This window comes from Phaseolus vulgaris, chromosome 3, assembly GCF_051622355.1.
Source record: "Phaseolus vulgaris cultivar YP4 chromosome 3, ASM5162235v1, whole genome shotgun sequence".
NCBI lineage: Eukaryota > Viridiplantae > Streptophyta > Magnoliopsida > Fabales > Fabaceae > Phaseolus > Phaseolus vulgaris.
In genome coordinates this window covers 51,719,219-51,733,949 of record NC_143500.1, presented here as the reverse complement: position 1 = coordinate 51,733,949, position 14,731 = coordinate 51,719,219, and the positions used below count along the sequence as shown (strand labels likewise).

General features: G+C 39.5%; 1 protein-coding gene and 1 pseudogene across 1 annotated transcript; both read right to left on the bottom strand.

Annotated features, from left to right (window-relative positions):
• Positions 1 to 105: 105 nt before the first annotated feature.
• On the bottom strand, positions 106 to 1,711 carry LOC137805700 (uncharacterized). The gene is made up of 2 exons (XM_090300165.1): positions 1,205 to 1,711; positions 106 to 300 (listed from the first exon to the last, which is right to left on the bottom strand). The coding sequence occupies exons 1-2, from the start codon at positions 1,709 to 1,711 to the stop codon at positions 106 to 108; spliced, it is 702 nt and encodes a 233-aa protein (XP_090156291.1).
• A 9,520-nt stretch (positions 1,712 to 11,231) lies between these two features.
• LOC137808466 (uncharacterized) lies at positions 11,232 to 13,532 on the bottom strand (annotated as a pseudogene).
• Positions 13,533 to 14,731: the final 1,199 nt, after the last annotated feature.

Genomic DNA, 14,731 nt, shown 5'->3' with positions numbered 1-14,731 from the left:
AATTGAGGAACAAAGTTAAATGGTGAAATGCAAAGTAGAAATGAAAGGGTCTTAGTCATTCGTACCATAGACATGTGGTCAACTAGAAGTGACTTCTTCAAGTATTCATAGTTCATCACCACCAAACAGTTCAACATATTTTTGTCTCCATTCACTTAGTTCTTTTAACAAATTCATTCGAACAACAGCCCATGACTCCTCTCCCATGCCTAATTCGGCAGCAACAACACGGTACCCACAATGGCTATCAGCCTTAACGTCCACAACAGCAAGAATGTATGGATGATACCCAACAGGGAACTGATCAAAGAAAGGAATGGATTTTGGTGGTAGAATTTGTGGTAAGTGTGATGGAAGAGGCCCAAGCACAAGCCCACATGCAAGCCCACCAAAGGGTGGATTTGGGTCAACCTTAGAGTTATGGCCAAGAGGATCCAAGAAGACGTTCTTTTACATGTTCAAATGCCATAAACTCTAGTGTAGAGTAGACTTTTAATTTTTGTAGTCAAGTAGCATAGGAATTTGCTTGTAAAAATTGTTTGGCTTGTAATTAGGATGTTTTAACTTTTAAACCAACCTAGGTTAGATTAGGATTCTAGAAACACCTAAAGCTAACCTAGGACGGTCATTTTGAGACCAAAATAAGCAACCTAAGAGTCACTTGAGTTAGGACCGGTCACACATTTAACATGTGACTATTTAGGATGTCATTTCCATTTCATTTGGTTTGTAATTCATGTCACATTTGGCTCTTCAAATGACCAGCCTCCAAGCCTATATAAGGAGGTGCTTGGGTCATGTTTTGTAAGACTATTTTGAGTAATGAAATGCTGCCAAAGTGCCATTCAAATTGCTCCCTTGCCAATTCTCTCTAGAATAGGCTTTTAGTCTTCCAACTCTCACCTTCAAATGGAGACGGCCGAACCACTCCAACTCTCATTACTCCTCATGCACCTTTAAGGCTCACACAACTCCTAGGAGTGCCTTATTCCACTTGCAACCATTGAAGCTTCCGCCAACTACATCAAAACTTGAAGATGAAGGCACATATTCCATCAAAGTGTCCTTCCATAGATTTTTTAGTCGAACAACTATCCTCTTGCGAGTGTAAGAAATCCACATTTTCAAAATAAGAAGGCATTCGCTTAGTTGATCTCATGAATTTCGTAGGACGAGCCATCTTTACAGCACCTTTTGTTTTCACCTTAGCATGTGGTGCGTTAATAGATGTCTTCTCTGAAAAGGCTATCTCTTGCAATTTAGTTTTGATGTTAACCTTACCTACAACATCTAACTCTTTGAACCGCTTCGCGATCACCTCAAACTCTTTGTCAATTGACAACTCAGATGAGCATTGTTCACTTGTAATATCTTCAAAGCTTAATCGAGTCCACATGACATGTACTGATTTAAGTGATATGCTACCCACACCAAATGAAGCCAATTGACACGCACACGGAAGACCATGAGTACATGTAAGAGTACATCCACACCGATTTTTATCAAACCCCACTAATTTGACCCTATCAAGCTCTTTAGAAATAAGGTTCAAAGCATATTTTGACACAAAACCTAACAATTTTTTGTAAGCAGTAACCTTAAATCGATGTCCCACCACATTAAGACTTTTTTGGAATGAAGCTTTGATTGCATTATGTTGTAAAATAATCATCTTATTGATCAAATCCCAACAGAAAAATAAATCCCCCATAGAATTTTGAAGAATTCTCTTTAGGCTTTAGTGTGCCTCCTCAACCCTATTACTTGTTGTGTTTCCTAAGTGCATTACCTTATCTGTCCGTGTCTTCACAAATTTTTCTTTGTGTGGACGTAACCATGTATCCATCACATAATCAACAAATATAGGTCATGGAGAACAAACAACTTGAAAAACGTTGACACGATCTTCAAAGGCCTCAACAATATCACAATCCACAACAGATCCCCAAGCTTGCATTACTTGATCCCAAGCCTCCCTTGGATGCACCAACATTTTACATTTTGCTTTCACATTTTTATCAATGTGAAATCGACATAGCAAATTATAAGCTTCAGGAAACACAATTCCCACTGCATTCATTAAGGCAATATCTCTATCACATACTACCACCCTAGGGTATGAATCAATTCTAAAAAACAATCCTTTAAGTCTATCAAAGGCCCACAAAAAATTGTTTTCCTTTTCTGCTACTAGTAAACAAAATGCAACGGAAAAAGTCAAACCAGTTGATGTAATCCCAACAACCTCAAGTAAAGGCATCCTATACTTGTTCGTTTTGTACGTACTATCCATCAATATGACAATATTAAATGAGTTCACTAACTTTACTGAATCTGGGTGTGTCCAAAATATATCCTGCACAACATTCGACACCTCTTCACACCTACACCAATGCACGTACATGTCTCGCTCCAGTAACAACATGAATTCAGAAATAATCATCTATTCCGGATATATATCCATAATTCAGAAATAAACTACGGATATGGATATCCATAATTCAAAATACAACTACGGATATGGATATCAAAATACAACTACGGATATGGATATCCATAATTCTAAATACAACTACGGATATGGATATCCATAATTCAAAATACAATTACGGATAATTATATCCGTAATGCAGTGATATGGTGCAGAAAATGTTACTCACTTACGAACGCTTACATCCGTAACGTTAAAAAACACTTCCGGATATCGGTATCCGTCACTAGCTGAGCTCGAACAAAATGCGATAAAGAAGCACCTTATCGGTTCTTACCTCACAACAATGCACCACCATCACTGTAAATCCACCTCTTATGCAACTCAAAGCACCACCAATGAAGAAAACCAACTCAAAGCTCCACCGTCACAGTTTTTCCAAAGAAACCTTCACAACTTTTCTAATTAAAGAAGACAAGGGCATAGTTGGGTTTTTAAAATTTCGTCAGGAAGCAAATGATCGGGTGCAAAAAGTAATTGCCTTGAGTAAGAATGATATAAACAAAAGGTTGCTTCTTGCTGCACCCCATAGGTTCTTGCTGCACCCACATCAATTTTGTAATTCCAAAAATATTTCTCCGGAATTAAAATAGTTAGTTCCGGATTATATAATCCGAATTATGTCATGCTGGGTGAATGAAGTGTTTGGGGGTACACTTGTGAGAAAAATGAGAACAAGCGGTAGGATGAAAAACCTAAGTGAAATTTTAGGATTTATTTAATTTTTTAACTGAAGGACAAAAATATAGTTACACAATTACTATGGTGCAGCAAGAACCTATGGAGTGCAGAAAGAAGCAGCCTAAACGGAAACGTTTCAGGCAAAGGCCGTGAAGCCTGAAAATTTGAACGAATGGTAGAACTGTCTTCGTAGTAGGATCCCATGACACAACCAAATCATCGATGTGGAACCTCTACACCTATTTTGTTCCCAAAATAGTAGAATTTTCAAAAGTTAGTTGGATCCTCTTCGATCTTCCATACTCCAAAATCCTCACCTTAATTCCCATTCCTTATTTGAAAAAAAAAGATAAAAACTACTTGTTTGTTATAGTTTTTATTTCATTTTTTTTTCTCGTAGGTGTCATGGTAATGTACGTTAGAGGAGTCATGCGGGATGTTGCAGAATCACCACGTTGGATTCAGATTTCAGGTGCGTGGAACACTTCTCATTTGGAAATAGGAATATATGATTTTGATTTCGGTTTTTGAATTTTTTGTCTCGTTCTTGTTTCTCCCGTGGTTTTGTGATCCTGTTTCTAATCAACATTGCGTGAACGCAAGGAAATGAATGCGATGCATGTAGGCAATCACTAGGAGGAATTAGGATCAGCAATGAGCAATGAGCGTGGTGTTTGATAATAGAAAGATTGGTATCACATTGATTTGATTTTGTTATAGTTAAACGTCCATTTCACCATTAAATTCTTGACTTACAGAGTAGAGAATTCTTGGAATGAATAAGTAATTATCGGAAAACAACCTTCTATCTGTTAGCAATAATCTTGGAACAGTTCTCAGAAAAGGTTAATTTTGAATCTTCTAGAAGAGTTATTAATATTCAACTGTAAAGATCATTCAAAAATCTAGTTATAGTGATAGGTTCAAAGCTTATCAACAATTTGTGCGAGTCCAAAGAAAACTTCTTTAGCCGGTGCTTCTCCCTGCAGAATTTCAAGTCGTTGATTTTCTTACCAAACCTGTATCCGGTGCTTCCTTTCATAGATTCAAAAATAAACTTATGATGGTTGTTAATCTTATCATAATAAGGGGATGTTAGGTAATATTGAGTGTCATGCATGGGTTGTTAGGTTCGAGAACAGTTAGGTTATGCCCCTCTATTTCTGTATATATTCTTTCTCCCTCTCTTTCTCTTCTCTGATATCCTCACAATGCACAAAGATCACCCAAAAAACTAATTACACAGATAGTTACAAATCCGATCCGACCCTGAAGAAACTTTTCGAACTTTAACAAATTTTCCTAATACTTCTAAAAGTATAGTTTGTATAGAATTTCATTCTCCAATTAGTCGTCTTTGTAAATTTAGTCTTTAAATAATTATATTTGTGATAATTTAGTTTAACTTTACTGGAAATATTTATTATTAGTTAACAAACAAATTCATAAATTGCATACTTCTACTCTAAATTGACACAAATGAATACTTCTGAAGACAAATTGCCTAATTACTGTTTAATTTTCTATCATATTATTGGTTGGTTGAAAGTGAAGAATACACCAGTGGCCAAACTGTGCGAGGTTTGGTAATAGGAGTATGAATTAGTTGTAACTATGCCTTCAGCATTCCTAAATGTTGGTTTTGAAAGAGTAGTGTAGGGTATAGATTGATGCACTTAGCCGAACTGATGGCCCTCCCCCATCACGAACTACCCAGTGCGATCGACGAGGGTTTTTTCTGTTGTCAGATTGGACAATAATTTCTATTATAAAGAATGAGAATAGAGGAGAAGAAAGAAAACTATAATAAAATGATAAACGATGTGACGAAGAAGATAGATAGAAAGTAAAAATATCATTATTGTCAGTATTACAGATGAAAAAAGAAATACAGAACTTTTCAATTTCTCATGGGATGCTGTTGTTAAGACACCAATTCTGGCTTGATGACTTTTTTCTGTATAATTAACGGGCTCTGATTTCACTTGTTTGATATTAAAGTGTATTGCTTCCCTTTGATATCTTAACAGATTTCCTTGTCATAAAATAAACCATGTCACTTTCTTAGCTGTTTTTCCGTATGCCTAAGTAGTGAGCTTCTTAATTGATAATATAGAATCTTTTCAAGATCATTATGGCCATTCCTTTTACTGTATTTTGCCCTGATTCCTCGTTGTTTGAGGTACTAGCAACACTTTTTCTAGATGATGGCCATTTATCCACCATGATGAAATGGCCTACATGTGATACTTGTATACAAATAATATAATATGGCCCGTTGAAACGAATATATGCGTGCCAAAAATTATCATATTCTACTATTGGCCCCCATGCCACTAAAATTCAGTGGCGAATATCATCCTGTCAGAGGGTTCATCTGCCCCCAATCATTATTATTTTCTTTAAAATTTCTCTGATTAAATTATACAGATTGCTTTGGCAATTGAAGGTTTGGGAAATTATCAACTTCGATTGGTTGCCCTGAAAGCTTTGGAATTAACTACTGTCAAAACTGTTTAGGAAGTTTTATATTTTATCCTTATTATATTTTTATTTTGTATCACAGCTGTATCTTACTATTAATATTAGGATTATGTATTTAGAAACAATCCCACAATCGTAGGGATTTGTTTCTCTAGAATTAGTTGTCCATATTTCCTAAAATAACTAGCAAGCTCTCATGTATATATAGGTCTAATGACCTCATAATTTAAATAGAAGAAAATATTATTCCTTCTAAACTTGATATGGTATCAGAGCTCCTGATCTTTAGGAGTCTCTGACCGTGCCTGAAAACCCTAAGTTGCAGCCGTCATTGCTGCACAACATTGAGCCTTGCTGCAGCCTTCATTGCTGCACAACCTTGGCCTAATCGCAGCCTTCATTGCTGTGTAGCCTTCACCGCGGCTACTGTTCACCGCGGTTACTGTTCACCACGCACTGTTCATCACGGTTACTGTTCACCGCCGCTACTGTTCATCACTGTGATGGCTGAGATCACTGAGATCGTGAATCCTATTGGGGACAGATTCCAAACTGCTGGAGAATTGCAGAATGTTCATTCTGCTTATAGATTAAATGGAAAAAATTATCTCAAATGGTCTCAACTCATTAGAACCATCTTGAAAGGAAAAGGAAAGGTCAGTCACCTGACTGATATGGCCCCTGATGAACAGGATGCCAAGTTCAAATCATGGGATGAAGAAGACTCCATGATCATGGCATGGCTGTGGAATTCAATGGTCCCAGAAATCAGTGATACCTGCATGTTCCTTAAATCAGCAAAGGAAATTTGGGAGGCAGTAGAACAAACCTATTCTAAGGCCAAGGATGCTGCTCAAATATATGATGTAAAAGTGAAAACCGTGGCTGCCAAGCAGGGAAACAAATCTGTTACAGAATATGCCAATCAACTCAAGTCCCTATGAATGGAATTGGATCACTACCGAGTTATAAAAGCAAAATGTTCAGAAGACTCAGCAATCCTTAAGGAGTATATTGAACAAGATAGAGTCTATGATTTCTTGGTAGGCCTGAATCCTGAATATGATCAGGTTCGAATCCAAATCTTGGGAAAAGAGAAAGTCCCAGGGCTTAATGAAGTGGTAGCCATTATTCGAAGTGAAGAAAGCAGGAGAGGACTGATGTTGGAGACCCCAACTACTGAAAGCTCAGCAATGAAAGCTGAAGGAGGAACAACCATGCTAACTAACCAGAAGAAAAGCAGGTTTTCCAATATAGAGAAAAAACAGGAGGAAGTCTGGTGTACCTACTGCAACAAGCCGCGCCACACAAGGGAAAAGTGCTGGAAATTACATGGAAAACCCCCAAGCAGAGAATGGGGCCAGAAAGGAGGCCCTCCAAAAAGGGAAGGACAAAGACAAGCACACATTGTTAATGGACAAGGAGAAGAATCTGTCCAGCTGAATCATGAAGAGATAGAAAGGGTAAGGTCCTTCCTTAGTAAATTGGAGAAGCCCTCAGGTATGTGCTCCTTAACATATTCTGGTAAGTTTCCATTTTCTTTTGGACTTACTGCTTCAGATACACCCTTTACTCATTTCTGGATACTAGATTCAGGTGCTACTGACCATATGACCCCTCTACCTAAATACTTCTCCACATATATCCCATGTCCTAGCAACAAGAAAATTTCCACAGCAGATGGAACATGTATAACTGCCGCAGGTCAAGGAGAAGTCCAAATAAGCCCATCTATAACATTAAAACATGTCCTTCATGTCCCTAAATTGTCCACCAATCTGATTTCTGTACAGAAACTCACAAAAGATCTCTCTTGTAACGTTGTTTTTCATAACAACTATTGTGTATTTCAGGACAAAAACTCAGGGAGGACGATTGGACATGCTAGAGAATGGAATGGCCTATACTACATGGAGGATCCTAATCTTGGTATCAATAGTCACTCTCTCATATCTGAATCCACCATGACCAGTAAAGAGAAAGCTCAACTATATCATTGTCGGCTAGGACACCCTTCATTTCAAGTTGTAAAAGTGCTCTTCCCTTCCTTGTTTCAGAATTTAAATGTGGAGAGTCTCCATTGTGAGGTGTGTGAGCTTGCGAAACACAAGCGTGTACCTTTTCCCATTAGTAATAAAATGAGTCCTTTCCCTTTTTTTCTTATCCATACTGATGTCTGGGGTCCTGCTAATATTCCTAATATCTCAGGTGCTAAGTGGTTTTTAACCTTCATAGATGATTGTACACGGGTGACTTGGGTTTTCCTATTGAAACATAAATCTGAGGTTAGCTCCATTTTTGTTCAGTTTGTGTCTATGATTAAAAATCAATTTGGAGTTAATATCAAGAGAATTAGGTCTGATAATGCTAAGGACTACTTTAACCTGGTGCTAAACTCTTTTTGCCAAAAGGAAGGGATAATTCATGAGTCTTCATGTGTTAACACACCCCAACAGAATGGGATTGCAAAAAGAAAAAATGGGCACTTATTAGACCAAACTAGAGCTCTACTTTTTCAAAATCATGTCCCTAAGAAATTTTGGGGGGAAGCCCTTCTTACGGCCACCTACCTAATCAATAGGTTACCCTCTAAAATCTTAGCATCAAAAAGCCCCATGGAAGTCCTATCCTCCTTCTACCCACACCTAAACCCTACAAATAAACTCCAACCTAGAATATTTGGGTGTGTATCCTTTGTGCATGTTCATAGTAATGAAAGGGGAAAGTTGGACCCTAGGGCTGTCAAATGTGTATTCTTAGGGTACTCAACCACACAAAAAGGATACAAGTGTTTTCACCCCCCGTCAAAGAGATTCTTTGTGTCAAGGGATGTCACATTCAACGAACAAGAGAGCTACTTCCAGCCTCATCTTCAAGGGGAGAATGTAAGAGAGGAAGATGAGCCTCTCATGCTTCCAAATATGGCATTTGGACCTGAAATTGGGACAAATAGCATTGCTGTCCCTGAAACTGAGACAAGAACAAAACAAGCACCTGAACCAGCAGCAAGACCTGAATCAGCTCCTGAACAGGCACCTGAATCAGCAGCTGAATCTGCACCTAATGGTGGTGGGAAATTCGGAAAAAATCTGGTATATTCAAGAAGAGGAAAGGTCATTCCAGAATCTATCCATGTCCAAGAATCCAACCTACCATCTTTACATGAGGTAACAGTTTCTAATCCTAGAAATTCCAATAATTCTAATGAGTTTATTTTGGAAAATTCAGAAGCACAGGAGGATCAAAACCTGGATCTTCCTATTGCCCTTAGAAAGGGAACCAAAACCTGCACCCAACAGCCACTTTACCCTCTATCAAATTTCCTATCCTTTGAAAAATTCTCTCCTACCCATAAAACCTTTCTCACAAACTTAAACTCTACACCCACACCTTCCTCTGTATCTGAAGCATTATCTGACAGGAAATGGAAACAAGCCATGGATGTGGAAATGGAGGCACTAAACAAGAACAGGACCTGGGAGCTTGTCACCTTACCAACTGGAAAAAAACCAGTAGGGTGTAAGTGGGTATACGCTGTAAAGTATCGGGCTGATGGGACTATTGAGCGTTACAAGGCAAGGTTAGTAGCCAAAGGATTCACTCAAACCTATGGAGTGGATTACTTGGAGACATTTGCTCCGGTTGCTAAGATGAACACGGTCAGAGTAATATTGTCATTAGCAGCAAATCATGATTGGGATATGCAGCAGTTCGATGTGAAGAATGCATTCCTACATGGAGACCTTAAAGAAGAAATATACATGGAGTTGCCCCCTGGCTATGATGGACAGGTTGCTGCTGGAACCGTTTGTAAGCTAAAAAAGGCTCTATATGGGCTGAAACAATCCCCAAGAGCATGGTTTGGAAGATTCACCAAAGTTTTGACAAGTTTGGGCTACAAACAGAGCCAAGGAGATCACACTTTATTTATTAAACATTCAGTTTCAGGAGGAGTAACAATATTATTGGTGTATGTAGATGATATTATAATAACTGGAGATGACAAAGAGGAGCAGCAAACGTTAAGTCAATGTCTTGCCACGGAATTTGAAATTAAGACATTAGGGAGACTTAAATATTTTTTGGGAATTGAAGTGGCCCATTCCAAGAAAGGAATCTTCATATCTCAACAAAAATATATTACTGACTTGCTTAGAGAAACAGGAAAGACAGCCTGCAAACCAGCAAGTACTCCAGTTGATCCAAATATAAAGTTGGGAAGTGCGGAGGAGGATAATGCCGTGGACAAGGAAATGTACCAAAGACTCGTGGGCAGGCTTATTTACTTATCTCACACTAGGCCAGACATTGCTTTTGCTGTGAGTCTAGTCAGTCAATTTATGCACCAACCAAAGGAGGCACATTTGCAAGCTGCCCTTAGAATTGTGCAGTATTTAAAAGGGACTCTAGGAAGAGGGATTTTGTTCAAACGAAACAAAAGTGTTCGTCTTGAAGCATACACGGATGCAGATTATGCAGAGTCAGTTGTGGATAGGAGATCAACTACTGGATACTGCACCTTCCTTGGTGGAAATCTAGTGACTTGGAAGAGTAAAAAACAAAGTGTAGTAGCTAGATCAAGTGCTGAAGCAGAATTTCGAGCAATGGCCCAAGGAATATGTGAACTTCTATGGCTGAAGATTATATTGGAAGACTTGAAGATAAGATGGGATGAACCTATGAGGTTATATTGTGACAATAAATCTGCAATTAGCATAGCCCACAACCCAGTACAACATGATAGAACTAAACATATCGAGGTGGACAGACATTTTATCAAGGAAAAGTTAGACAGTGGCTTGATTTGCACCCCATATGTGTCCACTCAGAGTCAACTTGCAGACATACTCACCAAAGGACTGAACTGCAGTAACTTTGAAAGAATTATATCCAAGCTGGGAATGGAGAACATCTATTCACCAGCTTGAGGGGGAGTGTCAAAACTGTTTAGGAAGTTTTATATTTTATCCTTATTATATTTTTATTTTGTATCACAGCTGTATCTTACTATTAATATTAGGATTATGTATTTAGAAACAATCCCACAATCATAGGGATTTGTTTCTCTAGAATTAGTTGTCCATATTTCCTAAAATAACTAGCAAGCTCTCATGTATATATAGGTCTAATGACCTCATAATTTAAATAGAAGAAAATATTATTCCTTCTAAACTTGATAACTACGCATCCGGCCACTGTGTTTTGTTCATCTAAATTCTATATAAGTTCCTTGACAGTTGGAAAATGGAACATCTTTAGAACATGCATGTATCAGCCTCAGTGCTTTAATTAGACTAACAGGCCCTTCGTTATGAAAATTACGTGTAATGGCCATTGTAGAAAACAAAAATTTGCTACTACTACAACCCAGAGGCAACGGAGGTAGCGTTTTGTAGCTGACTAACCCAGAGGAAAAAAGTTCAGCTGTACACTTTACTTTTCCATTAGAAAAGAGCAACAGTAGACTGTTTACGAAGGCACGATTACAAAGTATAACTTTATAACTGTTTTCATCGGTTACAATTTCTATGAGAGGGTCAACTTGAGAGGTAGAAAGGAAAGTTAGAACAAATGGTTTAGGCAAACAATTCTCTTTATAGTTGAAAACAAATCTGAACAATTGGATAAGGCATTTGATTGTATGTACACTCACAAGAACAATTGATTAGACACGAATGATTGACAAACCTCACAACCACACCAATGAATTACTAACTGTTCCTATTGATGTTCTTTTTGGAATCCTCTTGAATTGAACCTCTAGACTGATAAAGCTCCAGCCAACCTTTGGATTCCTGCAACAAAGCCTCGATGTTTTCATCCTGCGTCACATTAGGTTGCTTGGAAGCCCATTCAAGCACTCCAAGAACCCCGGCCCTAGCAAGTTCCTCACTGTCTGGCACATACAATGCAATGTAGGAGAGCAGAACTAGTGCTGAAATCTTAACTGTCTGTTCTCCAAAATACACAAGCTGGACCAAGTGCTTTGCACCACCAGCACTTATAATAGCCTTGGAGTGATCAAAACGGAGGTAGTTTTCCGTGGAGACAAATTTTGTGAGAGAGATTGCTGCTTCCCTTGACACCTCTGGCCTTCCTTCATCAAGAAGCCGGACCAAGGGACCAATTATCCTTGTGTCCGTTGCCCCGAATGTCCTTGCCAAATTTCCTATAGCCTTTATGCAAGGAATCGGGAGTTTTGTATCTTCCTTCTCAATGATCTTAAGCACTTGATCAACAATTGCCTTGCAAGCGGGAGAGTTGGGTTTGAAAGCTGATCTTCTCAATTCTGCGTCTTTTTCTGCCACTGCCGTTATCTCCTTCACTGCAGGCAGAATCGTACTTCACATCTTCAGACCCTTTCTCAAGGAGAATGGCAAAGCACAACAGAGCCCTCGATTCAGTGATGCTCCGACAAATGGCTACGTTGCCCTTGGCGAGCTGCCCGAGGGCTCTTGCTGCCATTGCTTTCATGTAAGCCTTATTCTCAGGGTCCTCCAGTTCCCTTCCCTTCATGTTAATTCCAGAGTAGGTATAGCTTTGCTGGTGGGACTGATGGCTCTGCTTGCCATTACTATTCCCATTGGCCTTTGGCGGAGCACCCTGTGAGTTCTGAGTCCCTTCATTGTCTTGACTTAACTGTTGCTGCTGCTTGTTGGCAGCATGCATTGCCATGGTACTTGTAACCACTTTAAGCATCTGATTTGTGGACTTATCACCTAAGGGATGCTGCATGCGACTTTGCATAAACTTGTCCTCATATTCACTCTCCTTTTTCAAAGTATTGCCATTAGAATTATTACTAGCCATCACAACAGCATGGATTGATGTGGGTTTGTTGCTAACAATTGCGTATTTACTATGCTCCTGAACGGTTTCAAAAGCAAGATGACTTACAAGCAAGCGAACGATATTATGCTGAGCGAAAAGATCTTGACATTTTGGGTACTTAGCTGCCAACTCAGACACGGCCCAGGCAACCACAGCTTGAACTTTCATGGGACCTTCTTTCAGAACTTTGGCGAACACAGAGCACACCCCGGCAAGGATCATAAGCTCCACGCTCTCAGGGTCACGGCCCAGAAGCCCAATAGCCCTGGCGGCGTTCTCTTGACCCTCTTTTTTACCCTCCTTTATCAGCTTCAACAAGGGTCCAACCCCACTTTCCTCGATTATCAACTTCCCATTCCGGTCGTTGTCACGTACTAGCGAAACGAGCGAGGCGGCTGCGACAGATCGGTCGCCGAGAGAGCCTTTCTGGAGGGTCGCCAGCTCCCCCCAAATGAAGCCCAAAATGGGGTCGTTCGCGGCGATCGGAGGGAGGCTGATATACTCGTCACCGCGATTCTCCGCCGGAGCCGAAACCCGGAGGAGCCACGACACGTCCCCGATGGAATTCTCGAGCTGGGACGACATCTTGCGAAACGCCGCCGCCGGAATGATGCTGAACACGCGCTTCATGAGGCTGTCGGCGCCGCATTTCAGGACCAAAGATAGAGCCTTGTCGAGGACGAGTTCGGTGTCGGCGATTATGCGCCGCGTGGGACGCTCGTAGAGGTCGGAGCTGGCACGTGCTGCTTGTCGAAGAAGGCCGGCGAGTTTTTCGGTCTTGGATTTGAATTCTAAGCACTCTTGCTTGAAAGAGGAACTGGCCTCTTCCGCTGCCTTGGTCACTTGGTCAGCCAATTGGATCGGCTTTGCCAACAGTTGCTTCACTATGTCTGACATGGTTCTCTTCTTGAACGCTCCGATCCAAAACCCCAGTTGCAAAAGTTTGAGCCTTCATTAAGAGTGTTTGATGTCTTCGTTAAAAAAAAAAATACACTTTTCATCTCCATTTAAGAGTGTTTGATGTCTTCGTGAGTAGTAACTACAAGCAAGTATAAGTATGATTAATTTAAATACAAGTGTAAAGGTTGGAGTAAAGTCAAATACATTGTTGATTGTAACATTGAGCTACTATTTTTAGCTTATTAGGTACCATTTTATCTCCTCATCCAATTTGTTTAAGAGGACATAGATAGTATCTAAAATTAAAATTGGTTGTGTAATTGTTGATATGTTGGTGATCTCTTCGTTTCTTCTTTCGAGTTTCTTTCCTAATATGCTGGTGTTGGATCGGGGTTAATCTGAAAAAGGTACTTCAACAATCAAGTAAGTACTTTGTGTAAAAAATGTATATTTGTAAATTGATAAAGTGTACCTTACACCTCTGTGAAAGGTTTATTTATAATGTTGGTCATGGGTCCTTGCTGTAATGGGTTGAATATTAGTTACACACTTATGTATAATGTTGGTATATATGAAGAATATCTTTAATATCTTTCAGTTAATAAGTATTTAGCTTATTTCTCATAGATATTTTCCGCATAATCTGGGACGTGATTATGACCTATTAAATACTCTGGTAATTGTCGTTGCTTCCATTTATTAACTACCTTCAAATGTTCTTTGACACGATCAATCGGTCACCGAGACCGAGATTAGTTTGTTCGGTACTGATCGAGGAGTTGAGATGTGACCGTTGGGTGCCCCGAGACGAGATGATGTGATTGTTGAGCACATTTAATGTTTGTCAAAGATGTAACATTATTTTTTTCAAAATTTCATTCAATGAGCACTGTTTGATCTAATGGCTGACAATTTGTGTCGTTTCAATTGTCGAGTATGATGAGCCTTTGGATTAAAAATGATCCAACGGTGCTAAGTAACGCACACTTATTTCTCTCTCCTATAAATAGCAATGATCATGAACGTTGAAAGGTTTACTACTGCCTTATTGCTTTATAGATTTCACAAAGCTTGTTCTGAGTCCCAAGGCATTCAAATAGGTATGACTCCCGAAGAGCAGAGCATCCTAGCGGTCGTCTCAACGAGTGACTTGGTGGCTAAGCTGGCAAAAATGCTGAGTCACTCACTGGTGGTCAACCGGACGCTGGGAGAAGAGCTAGAGAGAAACTCAACCACTGGTGGCCAAACTGAAAGCCGAGTTGAACGAATCTTCTAGTTCAATACAGGATACGCTGGAAGCAATGGGGTCGCTTGATGAAAAAATGTGTCAAGTTAGTATTGAGG

Coding starts and splice junctions, on each gene's coding strand:
- LOC137805700 (XM_090300165.1), bottom strand. CDS start 1,711: ATGGGGGATTTATTTTTCTGTTGGGATTTGATCAATAAGATGATTATT. Junction 301..1,204: donor TTAACGCACCACATGCTAAG/GTGAAAACAAAA, acceptor TTCTTTGATCAG/TTCCCTGTTGGGTATCATCC.